Source organism: Hylaeus volcanicus, chromosome 8, assembly GCF_026283585.1.
Source record: "Hylaeus volcanicus isolate JK05 chromosome 8, UHH_iyHylVolc1.0_haploid, whole genome shotgun sequence".
Taxonomy (NCBI): Eukaryota; Metazoa; Arthropoda; class Insecta; order Hymenoptera; family Colletidae; genus Hylaeus; species Hylaeus volcanicus.
Genome location: NC_071983.1, coordinates 7,734,264 through 7,754,094, shown reverse-complemented (window position 1 = coordinate 7,754,094; position 19,831 = coordinate 7,734,264). Strand labels below are relative to the sequence as shown.

General features: G+C 38.6%; 2 protein-coding genes across 2 annotated transcripts; one reads left to right on the top strand and one right to left on the bottom strand.

The window, feature by feature from the left end:
* Window positions 1-12,361: 12,361 nt before the first annotated feature.
* Window positions 12,362-14,979, bottom strand: LOC128881008 (uncharacterized). The gene is made up of 6 exons (XM_054131644.1): window positions 14,806-14,979; window positions 14,395-14,465; window positions 14,050-14,234; window positions 13,403-13,484; window positions 13,132-13,225; window positions 12,362-12,500 (listed from the first exon to the last, which is right to left on the bottom strand). The coding sequence occupies exons 2-6, from the start codon at window positions 14,444-14,446 to the stop codon at window positions 12,431-12,433; spliced, it is 483 nt and encodes a 160-aa protein (XP_053987619.1). The 5' UTR covers window positions 14,447-14,465; window positions 14,806-14,979; the 3' UTR covers window positions 12,362-12,430.
* Window positions 14,980-17,855: 2,876 nt separating this feature from the next.
* On the top strand, window positions 17,856-19,249 carry LOC128880928 (glucose-induced degradation protein 8 homolog). The gene is made up of 3 exons (XM_054131493.1): window positions 17,856-18,367; window positions 18,443-18,837; window positions 18,958-19,249. Exons 1-3 carry the CDS (start codon window positions 18,247-18,249, stop codon window positions 19,132-19,134), a joined length of 693 nt encoding a protein of 230 aa, XP_053987468.1. The 5' UTR covers window positions 17,856-18,246; the 3' UTR covers window positions 19,135-19,249.
* The last annotated feature ends 582 nt before the right edge of the window (window positions 19,250-19,831 follow it).

Genomic DNA, 19,831 nt, shown 5'->3' with positions numbered 1-19,831 from the left:
CGCGTGGCAGATCATTCGAAAAAAGAAGAAAGACTTACAGGTAGTCCCTCGACCTGGCGAACATCACGAATGCCTGGTAGGAAACTGTCGTCCAAACAAACAGACAACGATCGCCGCGATGGCGGTACACCGCATTAAAAGGGTAAATAACACCACTCTAGAATTTCGAAAAGAGTTCATTTTTTCTTTCTGAAGAAGGAAATGTTACAAATAAATAAGAAATACATAACAAAAGTACAATTACGATGAATGGAAAAGCTTAAACAGTTGATGTCAACTAAAAATGTCTTAAAATAAAACTTATCTAACCCTCCCTGTCAAAAGAGATATTCTCCAGATTCCTCCTCCATAAATATTTTCGTACACTCGAAAGTGTATGCAATTAACCCTTCTAAACGTACTTTATATTCCTTTTATTATACTTCCTCGACGAATAGTCAAAGTTAGGCACTTTTCCCTAGTGGCGTTAACCCTTAAGGAGCAATCGGTTCCGAAGAGAGGATCGGTTACCAGGAACAACCCAAATGAGTTCAGCACCCAATAAAAATGTGTAAATATTTGATGCAAAAAATGTGTCTTCCTTGAAGGCCCGTACGGGACGAGGCCACCGCGCAGGTCGGTCGGTGTCGTTTATAGAAACGAGGTAGGTCTTTGGCAGCGTGAAGCGGTCGACCTTTGTAGTCTGACCTAACCTCGTTTGTGAAACAAGCCGACTACAGGTACGCGAGAGACAAAGACCCCACGGCTTGGCGTCGGATATTTAGGGACCTGGTTATAATTGCTTCCGAGGTTTCAAGCACAGTGATACTTCGGGCTGGTGTCCTCTTATTAGAGCTCCCCTATCTATCCGTCTCTCCACCCCCAATCCGTTCGATGAATCAAAATCGACAACGGAAGTGTACCACCTTTTGCTTAGCTCCGGTACTTTATTTAAAGTGTTTCATTCGATTGGCAATGCTATAAGTTTCTGCCGAATGATCTTACTAAGCAGGTAGTTGAATATGAAACGTATTAGGTCGTCCTAAAAGTTCATGCCACTTATACTCCTGCCAATTAATATACGTGAAACACACTCTTAAGGCGAGGAACAGGTTTAGGCTCTAAGAGCCCGAAAAGAAGAGTTGCAAACTCAAAACGAAGGATGTGGAGAAGAAAAAGGATTGCTGTATGACGCTGGAATCATTGATTAACCAGTAAGTAGTTTAAAATATTTATTAGCACAGGATGGACCAAGAACAATTAATCGAAAATGTTAAGGGCTCTGAGCCATTCTATGAAATAAGTCATTGAACAATGTCCATTGTTCTTCTTCAAGTTTTCTCTCTTTTAATAACGGATTTAAAAATGAGCGTTTATAATAAAAGAAACCTCGTTCCCTACTAATACATTTTTTCACCTACCTGTTTTGCATTCCAACGGTGAACTTTCTACCTCTTCGTAGCCACCTTGCTCGGTAGTTCTTGAATTTACCAAGGACCATGACCTAGTACCTGTTTCCTTTCTTTCGATACGATTTGTCTCAGACCCAAACGGTGAACCGATCGATTTGCGACGCAGAACCGTCCCGAAACCGACGAGAAATTTCTTGGTCCTCGGCCAGCAAGCAGAAATCACCGGTTAGTCCAGTTTTCACAGTATCCTTTCAGCCTTCACGAATTGTCGAACCCTTTTCCTGGTCCCGAGCGCCAGGCGCCAAAGTTTCACGCCTCCTCAACGGCCGGCAGGAACTCTTTTTCTTCCTTAACGGTGTAGTTAAGGGTCCTGAAACGTCGCGCCGTTTGCTGGAGTTAATGATTTTCGAATCCCTGGAGAAAATTATATCTCTCCTACGGTGCTTGAGAGAGAGGTGTTCTAGTCTAGAACATTCAAAATATCAATTTTTCTTTTTGCATTTTCTCAAAGTGTAAACCTTTAAAATATATCTGCCAAAGGATTCTTGTTAAATTCGGAAAATAGACGAAGTTAAATTTCTTTGCGGTTTTTACTAAAATTCCTTCGTTGGTAACGTGTAAAATGCGCTAAAGCGACATTCATTTTCGACAAGCAAGTAAACGAGGATTGGGTTTTAACTCTCTATGGTCCCGTGCAACTTGCGATTTTTCACAAGATGACGTATACGTCTTAATTATATAATGTCTCCGATACTCAATAACAATATCGATCGTAGAATAAATTTCATCATTATCAATTCATATTCTTGGTGCTTCTAGTTCTATTCGAATAATTATTCTTATAGATGATTCAATTATTTCAGCTGATATAGCAGAAATAAAATAAATATGTGACAAATGTAGTGAAAGAGAGAGTACATTTTACTTCGAATTATAAATCAAATTTACTGAAAAAGCTTTCAAGTGAAATATGCATAAATTGATTCTTTAATGCAGTTATTGGTCATGCGCCTGGAGTAAAGTACTTCTACTTGTACTGCTACGAGTTAATGAAATAAAATGTTCACGTTCCAATATTTTGCATAACATTGTAAAGTCTCCAACACCTTCCAAATACCAGTTTCAAGTTCGTATCGAGGGAGTGACATTAATAAAACTATCGCCCCTAGACAAATTATTCTCTCCTATTGCCTTTTCGATGGTTTACTGTCTTCGCCCTTCCCGTTTCTGTCTCCTCTTTCTTCCTCGAGCGCACGCGCGACTTGCCTGCTCCGTTTATCCTCTTCACCGACCATTTCGGTGCAAGTCATTCGAGAATAATTTATAACCCGAAGGATCGGCCGAACGGGCCGACTGACCAAACTAAACGCCGTGCTAATTTCATTTAACACCCGTGCCTGTGCTTCTGCGCCCACCGCAGGGGGTTGTTTATAGAATGACCCTCTAGACTCATGGCAACCCCTTACCCACTCGTTTCATCGCGCTTACCTTCCCTGGAACGAGCCATGATAGTCCAAAATACTAAAAAGCTGGACAGGAGTAACAATTTTCTCAACACTAAACCTAAAAACATTTCATGGACTATCTCTACTCCGTCTTAAGGACATTCTTTCCAATTGATACATAAAACAATTTTTGTAGAAGAGTGCTTACCTTCGCGTGGAACGATGCACGTTAATCCAAAATACCAAAAACCTGATCAAGAGTGACCAACCTTTCAATTCTTCATGGGTACCTTTTACTTCATTGCAAGGACATTCTTCTCCATTAAACGCATAAATTGCTCGCAACCCCTGACACGTCAAGAACACCATGCAAAAACCAAGCAAATGTAGCCAAAATGATTTCAGTTCAAAAGGTAGATGGTAACCTTGTTATTTCAACAGTAACTGAATTCCAAGGAAATCTCTTAAGAAAACAGCAATGCCAGCAATGGTGGCACATTGTTCACCATTATTTAAATAAATATCCCCTATTAATACACGTAATTAATTACAAATATCAGAACTGTCAATGTAGTACGACAGATAGCGTAATACTTTGATAGCATTCGTTTCAAGAGACCCTCGCCTCTGGAATCCTCATTTTTAACCTTTTTCTGATACATGGTCACCTCCCGCTACTGTTACCTAAGCAGACCTCATCGTGATACTTCTGCCGGAAACTAGAAGTTCTTTATTCTCTTTTGGGCGGTACCTCGACTAGCTTATAGTCCCGCAACTCGAGAGAATCAAGCGGGAAGAGAAAACTGGTGTGGTCCCGATAGGCCCCTTTCGCCACGGTAATGAAAACGAACTCGATGGCCTCGTTAATGTCCGCTTTTATCGATTTGGGTCGAGCGTAAATTCCGCGAAACGGTGGGTCCTTCCTTCTATCACAACCGAAACACCGTCTTATGACGGAAACGCGCGCTGTGTTAACACCTCCCGCGATCCTACTGAAAATTACGACGGTACCTACCATGCCGCGTCTACATTAAGAAATTCGTTCGGCTACCGACTCCTCCTCGATCCTTTCCAACAGGCCATTCTGATCTAGACTTTTCTCAAATTAATTTCTTGTACTTTTTTTTGCAGCTTGTGGTGTTGAGAATGTAGTCAGAAAATGTTAGACTTACTTGCTTGGAATGGATCTGCATGGTCAAGTCAGAAAAATCGTTGTTTGATATGGTTCGTTTGCGTTGTAATTCAATTACATTTTAACTTGCTATTTAGAGACATCATTCAATTTTGGTAGATTGAAGTCCCAACCTTCTAATCTTCAACATGATTTTTATACCAATGAATTTCTGAATGAGTCTCAACCTAATGAACATCACAATTATTCTGACAGAATGAAGTAAATATACTTACTCGTAATTTTAGTAGATTAAAGTATCTATTTTCTAATCTTCAACATGATTTTTATACCAATGGATTTCTGGATGAGTCTCAACTTGATGGTCATTCCAATAATTATGCTGACTTTTATTCATTTTAAGGCAAGTCTATTTCTAAATTCATCTTCGTTGAAGCCTCCTAATTAATTTTAGTAAATCGACTTCACTTGTTGAAGGATTACCTTGGTAATAGAAATCTGATAAGAAATCTCTGTGAACCTAGTATTAATGAAACCAAACTTTGAGTAAATGATGTATCCAATAGTTTGACACCACTGTCAACGAATTCAAATATGATAACTCTGTGAATTCAAATGTGAATTTATCACACGGTAGCTTTCCACTGTGTTAAATAAAAATTGCTGAAGTAATGCCGATTTCTGGGACTGCAGTTCCCACTCGCGAATTAATTACCACCGCTCGATAGTATCGTACGCGGTAGTTTTGTTTCGGCCGACACTTTAATGGCCGACATTGATTCGAGAAACCGAGAGGAGCAGAAGGAACGAAAGAAAGGACTAAATAGATACCCGGGAGGACGGTAGCAAGGACGTCTTTTATTTCCATGGTCTCCTCTCGGTACACTACCTGGAACGGTCTTTCTCTCCGTTCGTAGGAAGATAAAGGATGGTAATTGTTTCTTTCCTTTCGTTTTCTTCCCCGCCGTCGCTTCTTCTCGTCGAGTTTCTGTTCCTCCGTCGAGCAGGGCGTCGCGTTGCCTCTCGCCGTCATTACACGGCATGACAAGGCGCCTCTGTTCCAGACTCCTCGACTTCTCGCCACTTTTTCTGCTCCCCATTCTCGTACCACCTTTTCACACGCTTCTGAACGGCAGAAAAGTGACTCGAACACGGTAGGAAGCGACGTCTCTCCGTCTTAGCGCGATAACCTTTCAACCCTCTTCAACAACCGTCTCCGCATTGTGAACGGTGATTGGAACTTCGAGTTAACCGTTCGACGAAATATTATCTCGCGATTATAATTATGCTTTGCTTGGACACCAGTTCTTTTCACTCCGACTCCTTTCCTCTGTAATTCCCCTCCCTTCCGCCCTTGGAGAACAAAAGAACGAGATGTTACAGTTTCGAGGAGAATCGACGTCGAGGAATATATACATACTCGGTCGCAATTGATTTCATTCCCAGAAAACCATCGTTCTTCGTTCTTCGGCCGTTTACTCTCCTCTGCGAAGCGAGCTGTCTCGCTTGTTTCTTTTTTCACACGTTTCGTATCCCGAGGGAAGTCCAGCCGACGCGACGGGTCCCGCAGGTTTACGAGGACCTACACTTGTACACGTCTCGCCTAATTGATCCGTGGCCGACCGTCTGTTCTACCTGCAGGGATGAGAAGGCGGCACACGGACGGAGACACGGCCTGCTCGGACGTACACACGCAAGGAATATCAGAGTGAAAGCCGCGGGTCTTGGGATGGAGCGGACCAGAAACCAGGAACAGGCCCTGTATTTACTGCCAGCGAAGTACCCTTGTGAAAAAAGCTCGCGTCCTGCGAGAGAACAGTCATTCCGTTCCGTTATTTATTAATGTGCGTAACCGTATGCAATAGTTACTATACTAAAAATTCTTCTTAAATAATATTTCCACTCTTTGTAATATTACATTCTTTCCAATCTAAAGTATTAATCAAAATGAACTTCTCTCATCGATAATTCTTACGAGTGATCGAAATGAATTTCTTTCATAGATGACTGCTTCGAGCAATCGAAAAAGTATCGGACACTAATAACTATTATTTGTAACCAAAAAGTTTGAAAATCGATATCTTTTAATCATTTTATTCTTCGATTTTTCTTCTTTACATTCTGTGTTGATTATCTCGAATTTCAATAATAATCGATGTTTTATTAATGATTTTTATCGTTGAAAATTTTAGAATAACTGTTATTTTTGGTCCCTGGTGTAAACGCGACCGACTCATTGTCAGCCAATACCGAAAATACATGCGAATAGAAGTGTCACCATTACGCGACAGCCAATCGAACAAGCTCGCCCTGAGCAAAGGACTGTACTTTGTTGCACCCCCTCTCATGAACCTTGATCCCATCCCCTTAACAATCGACCTGTCTCTCCGTTTCGCATCTATCCGCTCCCATGTCCACGGTGCATGCGAATGTCGGTTCACGAGTCTCTCGCGGTTCCCATTCGACGATCGTTCGGACGATGCGAGGCCAGTGGGTCGAAATGTTTGACGACTCCGGGGTTCGAGTGTACGAACCGCGAAAGAACAAGGAGGGGGTGGGTCGGAGCGATTCACAGGATGGGCAAACAACGCGCCAACAAGTTGGCCGTAATAGGTCGCCGATCGTTGGAGCGGTCTCGCGGAGCACACGGCCGCCGAGAGGAGAGAGCGAGCTGGTTGCATGCCGCAAATTGACTCAAATATTTACGCAATTGGCATGATAACCGCATTACGTGATTATGTACGGTCGTTGCGCGCGATCCCGATGCTCACCCTCTCGTCCCATCATCGCCACCGCCAACACCCCCGAACCCCTCTACCAACGACGGTCGGTCGGTTTCCCCACCGACGCGACGCCGACGTTCTCCATGACCTCCCGTATAAACGGCGAATCAGGGTTATTAAACGACCGCTCGCGGGACGCGAGCATTGTTCGCCATGCCCATGCAACTTCCGCCTAGGCGTTCTTCCTGTTCTTTTCGCACCGAGCTTCCTATTCGCTTCGTCCGTTCCTCTGCATCTCGTCCCTCTTCTTGGAATCTTCTACCAGCCACAAAGACCACTACTTCCTTTCCTGGCTAAAACGCGATCTTTTTAACTTGAATATTCGAACGCGAAATAAAAATAAGATGGATATATTCATTCGTGTTCTACGAACCACATAAAGCTTTCTTTTCTAGGTAAAAATCGATTCCTCAAGTTTAATATTCGAACACGAAATAAAAATAAGAAAGATATATTGATAAATTCTTGAGTCGGTGGGGCTGGAAAGAGTGTAAAAGGGCGGCGTGAGTGTTAGGAAAACAGAGCCTAGCAGGAATACTATGCTGCAGAATTTATAAATTTGAAGTTAGCTGTAGTTGTTTTTGTTTCAGAGGCATGTAATATAGTTACATGTTTTTTTTTTTTTTTGACATGATTTACACCAGAAAATCTCAGTTTGAATCGACCATGAAGAATCACGCCAAGAAAGTCTCAAATATCTTAATCTTAAAAAATCTAACGAATACTGTATCTATATAAACTCTTTGGATGGAGCAGAAACGAAGCAGCGCGCCATCGTTCCGGAGGCGAAGTTCTGCTTCGTGATTTCACCGCGGCCACGGAGAAGGCTTCTTCTTCTTGGTCGAAAATACAGTTACTCTGGCCGGGACGATCTAGCGCCGATCCGTTACGTAACACTCCGTGGAAACGCTCGCTCGTGTCAGCCTCACCGCCTCTCCGGCTCCTCCGCCGCACGGAGAGAACGCACGTTACGTGCGGTTTCCGTAAATTGCTACGTGCAAGCCAGTCAGCTCGGGCCAAGCCAGGCCAGGGGAACCCCAGGGTTCAGTCGCGCAGTAACACCGCGTTTTTTGCAGTAACACATCTCTTCAAGATAACGCTCCTTCGCCCTTTACAAACCTGTACTATCGGGAGATGGACAGAAGATTAGTGAAAGGAATTAGGGTAGGATTGCTGTACCGGTTGTGGAATAATAACGACATCGATTTTTGGCAAGATACTTTTAATTAACGACTCTTTTGATGAGTTATTTGTGAGGATATTTTGAATAAATTTGAATACAATCGTGACACATAAAGGGAGCTTCATAAGTCAAATTCAATAATAATTTAAACACTTTATTCTTAATACTTCATTCGCATAAATCTCATGGAACTTAACCCCCTGTGGGGTCGTGTCACTTTCAAGTATCCTAATATATCAAGATTTTTCCAAATAATTTTAGCTTTTCCCACAGAATGACGTATACGTCTTAATTATATAACGTGTCTGATAACTAATAAGAATATTGTTGATGGTTAATGTAGCAAGGCTTCGACCTTAATAATTTAGAGTTCCGGAAGGCGACAAGATGGCGACTCCTAGGACTGCAAATGTAAATCTTCTTCTGGAATCTATAGGTACGAGCGAAGCGTCGCTAATTTACATTATGCAAATCAAAGGATCCGTCTTTTCTTGTATTCGATCTATAAACAAGTACTTAGGCGCAGTAGCTAAGCCTCGTTCCTGTTAATTAATAGTTCTCGGAAGCAATAAAGTAAAGCTACAGACACGAAAATTAATGGTTCCGACAAGACTTTCGCCTTTGTAAAACTACTCCGTGATAGGACTCGCTCAATGTGACAACTTTTCGTTGCACTAGAGTTGGCAGAGTTCTGCTAGAAGTGGCATAAAAGTTATCGTCCTATAGCAAAGGAACAACCGCCAGCTGTGCGTGGTTCTATACACAGTCATTCTACTAAAGACCTAACATGTCGCAGCTCTTAGGACACACTCGTGCTACCGACGTTCCCTTGCACGAAGCTTTGGGACTCGCCCTTCTATGTACAGGAAAAGGAAAGACTCCGCATGGGAATTCGAATACATTATCCATTTGTCTGCACCCGTAGAATATCCATTTTTACAATTTTTCTTAGTTGTCTGCCAAATATAGCGCGACGGAATGCGTAGACTTTGAAGATCTACTTTTTATCAAGATTTGGTACCTAATTATTTTAAATTTTCACTATATTGGGCTACGAAGAGTTAATCCTTTAAGGGGGTGTTCTAGTCTACAACGCCAATTTTAAGTTCTTTTCGAGGATTTTTTAAAAATCTATAACCCTTAAATGCTTCATGTTTCAAATTTGATACCGGACATTTAAATCAAATTGTACACTTGCAATTAGTTTGTTTTTAACTAGTGTGCCGCGGCGCAGCGGTTGCGGAGCTCTGATCTAGTATACTGTCGGCTTTCCGTCGCACGGCAGTTCGGTAAAAGACTGTTAGGCTAATACACTGGTGTTCAGAAGTATAAGACCTCCTCGAATATTTGCGATTCCAAGCTTCACGTAACACCCTGTGAGAACCTACCACGTTGTTCACTATCGAAAATGACTCCTGAATCTAAATTTTAGTTTATACCAACTATTGTTGTTTCATTCGCATTGAAGTAATGTTATTACCGTTCTCTTAAGTATACAACCTGATGGACATCGCGATATATTTATATATACAAACTTCAATAGCTAACAAATTTTGCTTATTGTTGTTCTTTTAATAGATCATACTCAAAATTAGTATCATAATACAGTATCGAACACATTACGCGAATATATCAGCAAACATTATAATATGAACTTTATTTTCAATATTTTTTTATATTCTTGCATAGTGTGCGCATTTTGTAGTTTCCTGCACATTCAAATTTCTTATAAATGCACAAAAATCCGCAGTCTAGTCGCAAGACATCTGAAGTATTCTTAGAAAAATGAGGAGCAAGCAACGAAATGCTCAAATGTCTCAGTCAGAAAAAGCTTTTCATTCCTAATAATATAATTGCAAAATACCGATTTCGTTTGGCTTGAATCAAATACATTCAAACCAAAGCACTATCTAAAATGAAAATATCAATAAACATCTACATCACTATTACTATCGATATGGCCTGAACTAGAATAATGATGAAATATTGAAAATTCAAAAAATGGCAGCACTTTAAATTTCGAATATCGATTTCTGTATTTTTCTTGTCCTTGGTATATTACAAAAAAAATATAGGGTACGAGATTGATCGCGTAGGTAAAGCTGTCGACCGTGGATCCGTGGATCGTGGTCTCGAATCTCCGTCCCTTATTTTTCGTTTAGACTCCTGCAATATTTTGAAATTTCTAGACTAGAATGCCCCCTTAATACAGAGTCCCGAGACTCCTGTGGAAGACACTTCTTGATCGCACTTTTTAATAAGCGCGATCTAAACAATGGTCCCGATTCCCGGGTTCCCTAAACGTTCCGAGTCCCGTGTTCGAACCACGTGGAGCCATCGATATAGACGAAGCAGCTTTCTAAACATCGGCTAATTACACCGGGGGCCCAGCGCGGCGACGAGCGCGCAATCTCTCCAGAGAAGCGTTGCTTGGCAGCCGCGCGTAATTAAAAGCCTCGACTGTTCCTCCGGACCCGAGCGACCCCATATGTCTCGACGTAAACTTTCCAAATAATTATACCGAGTATTATTTAATTCAAGTAATGACTACCGTTGGCGAACGGGTGCTGTAACAACAGCGCCGAATCGAAAGACACACCGTTTCGTGGCCATCCGCGCGGCTCGATCGTCCTCTCCTCCCCATCTGTGACCAGTAGCAGCCACCAGGACGATAAATGAGCGAAGATTGACTCCGTTTAAATTTTTTTTTACCGATTTTAGCGTCAAACGCACTTGATGAGCTCATAACTTTTTGCAATCGATATAAATTTCTTCCCGAAGCCAATTTAGTGGCTCCATAATTCGACGCAATTCGTTGCGACAATGCAATTCAAACATTTGCGGGAATCTAGCGAAGTAATTTTTTAACGTATGAACCGCTTGCGAGCAGAGATTAACTCCGTTTAGTGAATTCTTTCAAATTTTTTTTTGTCAAAACACTCGATAGACTCGTATTTTTTGTGACCAGACTAAATTTCCTCGGTACTTTGGTTTAAGACCGTGTTTTATGAATAATAGATACATTAATGCATACATCGCTTATTTTAGAAAGCAATTCGATCGACTTCATAGTTGTTGCAGTAATATAATTGAAACGTTCGGAGAAAGTTAGCGAAGTAATTTTTTTAATATGATAATGTATGAACAGGACTATCCTAGCTTGGTTTGGCTTAGCTTCATTTAAAGTGCGTTATTGTTAATTTTACAGTTGTTCGTTACATTTGTTCAATACACCTGTTTTTTATAATATCACTTTCTTAATTTTCTAAATTTTTTTTGTTCGGTATGTGTAAACAGTTTTTTACATTATAATTACTTGTACCTAGCTTATTACACGAAAAAGGTGTTGGTAAGGTATCGGTGGCGGCATCTAACTGAGAGTCCGTTAAGTTCGTCTTGGGGTCCAGGGGTAACATCTTTCAAGAAGAAGATTTATGAAAAAATCATAGAACATTTCCTTGATAAATTCTTTATAGATTGAATCCCTCGAAGATTATTAATTGAAATAGTTTTAAAAATTCTATTTCTTAGGTCCGTACACTTGTTTTCGATTAACGATAAACAAAGAGATATTTGTAGGAAATTTCTGTGGTTACATATATTTATAAAATGTATCTAACTCTAACTCAAATTTCCTTATAATTCCATTTTATGGTATTTATTCTACTCTGTTGGTAAATAATCACGAGTGTCCTGATTTAGCGACGGTAGATGAACCAGTTTCCTGACGAATCCGCATAAGATAATTGAAGAAATTGTCTGAAAAATTATAGTTGTACTTAAAAATTATTAGCTGTAGAAATTAATTAAGTACCTTTATATTCAATTATTTTTAACTTCGGTGTAAATAATAACGACACACAGATTGCTTCTGTGACAGATTGATTGTATGATTGAAAAAAAAAATTAAAAGTTTGTATGGATTTTCTTTGCAAACGAATGGTAAGTTCACCTTAGAAATGCACAAGATTAATTTCTACATTTAATATTTATATATAAAAAGATATCTATATTGCGATACATGGAGATATTTCAATTTCAGAGAAAAAAGGCCGAAATCTCGAAGGAAAACAAGATTTCACCAAGTATAAAACTGTTCTATATTTCTATACTCGGTTTAATTAGACGTTACGAAATGCAAACGTCGACTCTCCATATTGTCACAGTATTCACCCCCTTATTTCTGTTTTCCGAAATCCATCCCTACCGTATACTACGCAAACATTACCGCGAAGCGCATATGACAGTGCACCTGCGCGAACATTGTTCGAAACGAAAAAGAACGACTGGTACCCCGAAATTGAAGCACGAACCCCTCATTTTATGAGATATGTGTTTAATTTCATTGTAAAGGAGGAGGGCGATACACGAAATAACAGTGTGTCTCGTATTTACATGTTTATTGTTCTCGATATTTTTCCCAACACCTTACACCGAGAGTAAGCTTTAAGTATATTCTTCGACGAGCACCATAACCGCGTCGTAGGCCGTTTACGCTAATTCTCTTGCGAACCTGCAGGCTCATCCCCTGTCCTCTTCTTCCGTTTCCATACTTCGTTGTCGATACTGGAAGAAAACCGAGATCAGTCGAGATTCGTCCTTTTTCCGTTCTCTGTTTTATTATTAAAATTAATTTTTAATTTGTTACGCGTTCAGTCACAAATATTCATTTTTCTTCCTTCTCGCAAATTATTTTTAGTTTTTAATTTATTGTGCATTCAGTCACAAATAATTACTTTTCTTCCTTTTCTCAAATTATTGTGGAAACAATTTTTTCTTTTTAATAAATATATTATTTCTTATTCGCTTAGTATCTTTTGAAAAATAATCTTTTTCTCTGATTAATAAAAAGTCAGGTCCCAAGAGGATAAACTCATACTTGAAAAAATGTGAATTATATACTACGATCTTTTTTACAGTGTATAATTATTTTTAAAAGATCTTATATCCAATTTGATAATGCAACTATCCCCAATTTACACGGTTTTTAAAAAACCTCATTTCCAGAAACAAAGACCGTTAACAAGAAACACTTATGCTGCGAACAGTAAAGTGTAAAAGATCTAGCAACGAAATATTATGTTATACCACATCATATGTTTCACTTTATATGCAAGTTCCAGGTGTTCTGAATTAATTGAAATCGTTACGCATTTAATGTTGTTACATTTTATTGTTCTCTGTTTTGATAACTTACTCGTCCATTGCGTCTTTGGAGTATCCAGCCAAAGTTCGCCAAAGTTCTCGTGGCCCCTCTATCGCAAGAGGAAAGTTCTGCCAGGTCCATTCGCCTGTCAATGAGAATAGAATGGTATAATTTGAGTCGACCCGTTTCTGGGTTGATCAAGTTTCACCAACGTGTTAATTATTTCTAACCATATCAATATTCTAAACGCGTGACTAATGCATAGTGAAACTGGAAAAGAGAAACGAGTAAAATAAGATCCGTAGAATACAGAATTCTATACCGTCAGCCGCTGAATACTGTATGCGCCTTTTTATGGGCCCTGCAAAAGCTTCCTCGTTTTCACGCGACGACCAGGGTTCAGGCTTGAAAAACGCAAAGGTACGTTATTAATATAAAAATTCAACATTTGTGTGTTGTGATTTCTTTATAAGTCCGATAGTTTTCGTCCAATTCAGATGCAATTTTGTTTGGTTGCACTTTATATACTGACAGAAAGTCTAGGCTACTCAATTTGTAAAAATATTAGCTATATTAGCAATATAATTTATCAATATAACGTTGAAGCTATATGTGTTCGTGAATTTCTTCTAACTTCTAGTATTTTCGTCCAACAGGCGATACTTAATTTGTGAAAGTATTAGCTATATAAATAATAGTATCTGTCATTATAAAATTTAACGGGTACATGTCTGTGATGTGCGTTTAAAGAATATTTTACTTTAAAATCAGCCTAATTTTAATTAATTATGCATATCTCTTTGGATAAATATGAATAAAAGTCGCCGTATAGGGTTCGCAAAGAATATGAACACATTCTCTAATTTTCCATACGAAATTCAGTTTAAATCTGAATTAATCAAACTGGCTTTGTAAATCTAATGTTAATAATGTTACGAAGACTGACATCATGTTTCAACCAATAAGTACCTGCATTCCACTGTCGTGCTGTCCGACTCCAGCGTTCTTCCGCGACTTGAAGAAGAGGTTGTCGTAACCGTCGCTTCGACCAACACGTGGTATGTTCTTCACAATTTTCAGGAAGAACGCTGGCTCTTCGTCTGCTTTTGTGGCGTTTTGGGAAATCAGCAATGCGTACACTCCGAACACAAGAGCTAGAACGAATCAAATATTTTACACAAGAACTGAGAAGTATACCGTTGAAAATGTTGTATTAAATTCAATATAAATCACATGTCTAATAAACTGTAATAAAGAGCCTTTGGTAAGCTTAATGATTAAATCTGAAGCTTCGAACAAGGATAATAGACTCACCACCAACGAAGAAGCTTCGCGTAGACTCGGAAGATCGCGATAGAAGTATCATCGTCCTCGTCTGGTATTATCTGCAAACGAACAAAGTAACATCATTTAGTTCTTCAGAATTAAAACTGCACTAAAAAGTATGAAATAGTTTCTATTTAAATATTCTCTTGATTGAAACTTTCTCTTGCAACCCTTTCGGACGCCCGGCGAACGCAGACAAGAACAGCGAATAAAGAAGAGGACCGAGCGAAGACACCCAGGTCAAGTCAGAGTGTATTTAAATATTTAAAAAAATTCTTGAACCAACTATGACAACTACGTGTGCACATTGAAATCTCTGACACCTAACATCGAAAGAGATCGCTTCGAAACTAGCAATGCGACCTCTAATATAATATAAACCTGTCAAAGCTACCTTACTTCTAATCTTAAGTCCGTGAAAGTATCGTAACCCCTCCGAGCAGCCACCAGGACGATTCACAGATTTTATCGCGCGGCTAATTGCAAGTCGAGCCGTTGTACCATCGCCATATTACACCACGAAAAGATCTAACGTGATCGGTGGTCGCGAAATACGTTGAGGATACTCGGACAGGTGCGCACGTCACGCGTCCTCCGCGGCTCTGTGTGGAAAACTGAACGATTTTTCCTAGGACTTCTTCCATTACCGTCCAAGAGTTGACAGAATGCTCGAAGACCCGTGGGCGAAGAAACGGAAAGGAGTTTGCACGTCGAAGCCCCATCGCATTTAAATATTCCGAATGTTCGTGCTGACGTTCGCCTATCCGCGATCACGCGCGAAAATCTTTTCCGCGTGTGTGCGTTTCTTGCTCTTTAACGCGGATGAGAGGCGTTCCTCGACACTGAAACCTCGAATTTCCAGAGGAGGAAAACTGTGCTCGATCCTACGCTTCGATACGAATCAAAGGTAAGCGGATTTCTTACCTTAACTGAGTATTCCAGTCCGGAGCTTTCGAAATATCAATTATTTTATTGCATTTTCTCAAAGAGTAGACCTTTGAAAATATATCCGCCAAAGGAATTTGTTACATTCGGAAAATTAACGAAGTTAGGGGTGTTTAAAGAGAACGGTGCCCGAAACGATGTTATCATCTGCAGTTGGTTCGAATACTGCATTTTAAATTTCTTTGTAATTTTTACTATTTACAATTTCTTCGTTGGTAACGTGTGGAATGTGCAAAACTGATGTTTACTTTCAACGAGCAAATAATTGTAAGTATACGTATTTGGTATAAAAAACTTTAAAACCTCCTCGTTACCATATTTTTTTCAAATGGTTACCATGATATCTCGAGTTCTAATTGTTCGAATAACTTCAAATTTTGAGCGAATCTTCAGCACGTCCTATTCGCGACTATTCTAAATATTTTTTTGTAATATACTAAGGACAAGAAATTTTTCTTTAAACATCAAACAGTAAACATTAAGCATCAGCGCCTTCCAATGAAGGTGTAATTAGTAAAAATATTTTCGATTGGTTTTTTAGAAGCGTTACAATTTTTATAAACGTCGAATGCGATCCAGTTATGATTACCTTCTTTACCAAGTGTAACAGGGAAGCCGGACAACGTTATCAGCGAGAAAATTGAAACACGTTTCCTGGATATCTGCAGTTTCTCGTTACGTGCTGATATTCACCTTGCTACGATCACGATACACTGTGACAAAATCGTCAGGTGTCTCTATTTATGTCAGAATCAATGATCAATTGAATATTTCGATCAGGTCAGCTGAAAGTGTCGATGCGGGAGCTTGTTGTCCCCCTTTACTGTCGAATAAATTTCTCTGGAAGCTATTTGCGCTGAACAATTATTGTCATTGGATTTCGAGAATGATCGCGGTACCGTATTTTTGTTTCGAAACGGTTGGAAAGATGAATTTCGAGTAAAGTGAGGTGAAACGTGTCGTGAAGTCGAATTTAAAACAAATATTTTTTTAAATATTCTTCAAAATTATTACTCGTTTAATAGATGACGCACGAAGTCGACGTATCGCGATTTATTCGTAGCTTTAATTTAATTCTATATTCCATGAGAAGAAACTGGAAACTTTTTTATTTCATAGTCATTATTCAAAATTTTTATTGTGCGAGTGGTGAAGAAAAAATTGCTTATCTTCCAGTTGTGATTACAATCGTACAATTGTACAATTAATGAATACAAATTTGCTTATCCTGTATTCGTTATTTGAAACTTATATCTAGATAAGAATTTTACTCTTCTACAATGTAAAATAGAGATGCCTATTTTTTTTAAGATAAATAAAACACTGATTAACGCATCAATAGTTTTACCATTAATTTGTTACGAAACATTTCTCAGTCTACGCGTAAGAGACGTTATAACCCTTATCCGGGTAGATGAATGGAAACGTGCCTTCCATATCAAAATGCTCGATCTGCATTTCAGATATCGAAAAGAGTTTCGTTGAACCCCTCCATGCCACGAAAATTATTCTAAAACGAGCATTCGCTGGAAAATGCTCGCATGATCGTTCCAACATAATCTATGCTTGAATTTTATACTTGTGTCGATGATTACGAAAGTGGAGTGTTATGTATTTCTCTTTTTGAGACATTACAATTTTCGCATTTGAGAATATTCAAAAATATTTCTTATATTTTTAATGAATGCTTCATAAAATACATGTTCTTCTGATGTAAAACGTCATTACCATTCATTACAATTATATTTGTAGAAATAAAGAAATTTATGTTATAAAAATAAACAAATTTATTCGTTTATTATATCGTAACTGTAGTTTTGTCGAATTAAATTCTATTCCGTTTCAAAAACAAAATGTTCAATTTCTGAAATGAATACATTCATACATTTAACAAAGTATACTATATAATATCTATTATATAAGACATATGTTTATACATTATAAGGAATTTAAGTTTTAAGAGATATCTTTCTTTTTTTCGTTAGGAAACTATGTACAAAGTTAATTTTAAGACGAACTATGTTAAAAAGATGTAAAATTTAATGTATTTTGAAGACAGTGCAATATGGGAGATATCCATGCACTATAATAAAGATAATAATAATAATAATAATAATAATAATAGTACCAGTGGTGCCATCGGTGGGAAAACGCCCAAGTTTGAAGTGAAAATATTTCTCACTGTTGCTGCTAGATGGCGCCACCGTCCCTTTTTGAATTAATTATAACATAGAGATAGAGGTTGAAATAATTTTATAGACAAAACACATTTTTTATAACTAAAAAAAAAAACAGTCTTCCTGGTTTTGGCGCCAACCGTTGCTATGGGCTATGGGATCATACATTGTTTCCTATAGCTATAACACTGCGCGCTCAGTCAGTTTTTTTCGACGTGCATGCGCGACTGAGAGCCAAATCTGACATCACTGCATCACAGTCCGCAGGTCGAATCCTGGCATCTCTGATTGGCAGTCCATAGTGTTTCGTCTACAGAATTCTGGATGCACCAATTATTTTGTAGCTTTAGCTAGCCTTACTCACAAACCAAAACGGATTGTGCACGACTCTTAACGTTGTATCTTGTCCGCACTAAGTCAGTGCCGACGACGTTGTTTAAACATTTCAAGAGTAACTTGTATTTTCCCTAAGAACTTTCTCCTTTACTTTTCTCATCGGAAAAAACGGTCGATTTACTTCTTAAGTAAACTGAGTTGTGTTATATTTAAGAGGTTATCTTCGTAGGGTTGGTTTATTTACGCTTCGAAACAGAATCAGCTGTTGTTGTGTCAAACAGTTCTCGAAGTTTCTTTTGCGGAGTGCCTTGGTTCCTTTTATATCCGCTGTTTTCCTACACATTTATTTATCACAATCATCAATGCTAGTTACAAAAGAACAATGAGCTTCCCGGAAAAACAAGACAATATATCGAAAGATGAGTGGGTTGCCAAGCTGGAAGAAAATTCCCATACACAGCGTGTTTCCATGAATAATCTAATTATGAATTATCTCGTCACAGGTAAGGCTCTATTTTGATAGCATCGCGTGGTAATTTTTAATTTTTTTGGCGTAAACATCGAGTTGAGTTGCGCAGAGGGGTTCAAGGAAGCAGCAGAGAAGTTTCAACAGGAATCTGGAGTAGAACCTACCGTAGAGTTGAGTTCTTTGGATGATAGGATTCGCATTAGAGATGCCATTCAGAATGGACGTATTCAGGAGGCAACAGACCTTGTGAACCAATTACATCCGGAATTGTTGGATAATGACAGATATCTTTATTTTCATCTGCAGCAGTTGCATCTTATTGAGTTGATTCGCACTGGCAGAATCGAAGAGGCATTGCAATTCGCTCAGGATAGATTGAGCGAAGCTGGAGAATCAGATGATAATATCTTATGCGAATTGGAGCGTACTCTAGCTCTGTTAGCTTTCGACGAGCCTCATAAGAGTCCATTTAGCGATCTCTTACACCCAACTCACAGACAAAAAGTACTAATTCTTTATTACTATTTATTATTAATTTAATAATAATTTCTCTGGTGTTGCATTATCAGATTAATCTGTTGATTTATTATTATTAATTATCTTAAATTTCTCGTGAACTTATAGATAGCAAGTGAGTTGAATGCAGCCATATTGAAAATGGAGCACAGAGAATCTACGAGTCCACGATTAAATAATTTGCTTAAAATGATACTCTGGGCACAGGATGAACTAGATGAGAAAAAAGTGAAATACCCGAAAATGACTGATTTAGGTAGTGCCACCATTGAGAGTCCAAAATAATTTTGAACAAGATATACCGTGGGACAATATCGATTTATTTATTAGTATGAGAAATGAATGTGTGATTGTATTATATTAGTGTTTTACATAACAGGATATAAGGGAAGAACCGAGACTCGAGCATTTTAATATAATCCCATTTGAGTTGTAACAGTTGTTTATTTTTTATGAAAAACGTGTATAAACTTTTAATTATGTATCATGTTCGAATTCGGAGAGAGGAACACGTTAATTACAATAGCACACTTTTAAACTTTCTGAACTCGCGTTCTCTTGAACCGAGGAAAGTGAAATTCGCCAACTTTCCGATAATTATTAGCACCAGCCACTCATTTGTATTTAAGAATATTTAGATCCACATTAGAAAAATTTCTTTTTTTAATTAAAAAGACTTACAAACAAGAGAAATATGTGGTTTTCGAGTCACTTTGAGCATTTTTTATTTTGTTATAACCCTGAATAAATATTAAAAATAAGTTTTACGATTCTATGCAATTATATACAAATACAAAAATCGGTCTTACAGTTAATGCGAGTTTATGCGATGAAAGATCACTCGAGTTCAAGAAGGTTAATATTGATTTGTTCTGCAAAACGATTCATTGTCGTAAGTCGCAATAATTAAAAGTACAAGTGTGTGAAAATTAACCGACATTTTCTAAGTAATAGGGGTACATTAAGAAGCGGACCATTTTAA

Coding starts and splice junctions, on each gene's coding strand:
- LOC128881008 (XM_054131644.1), bottom strand. CDS start 14,446: ATGATACTTCTATCGCGATCTTCCGAGTCTACGCGAAGCTTCTTCGTT. Junction 14,235..14,394: donor GCGAAGCTTCTTCGTTGGTG/GTGAGTCTATTA, acceptor GATTCGTTCTAG/CTCTTGTGTTCGGAGTGTAC. Junction 12,501..13,131: donor TCCAAAGACGCAATGGACGA/GTAAGTTATCAA, acceptor GTTTTCTTCCAG/TATCGACAACGAAGTATGGA.
- LOC128880928 (XM_054131493.1), top strand. CDS start 18,247: ATGAGCTTCCCGGAAAAACAAGACAATATATCGAAAGATGAGTGGGTT. Junction 18,368..18,442: donor TATGAATTATCTCGTCACAG/GTAAGGCTCTAT, acceptor TGAGTTGCGCAG/AGGGGTTCAAGGAAGCAGCA. Junction 18,838..18,957: donor ACCCAACTCACAGACAAAAA/GTACTAATTCTT, acceptor GTGAACTTATAG/ATAGCAAGTGAGTTGAATGC.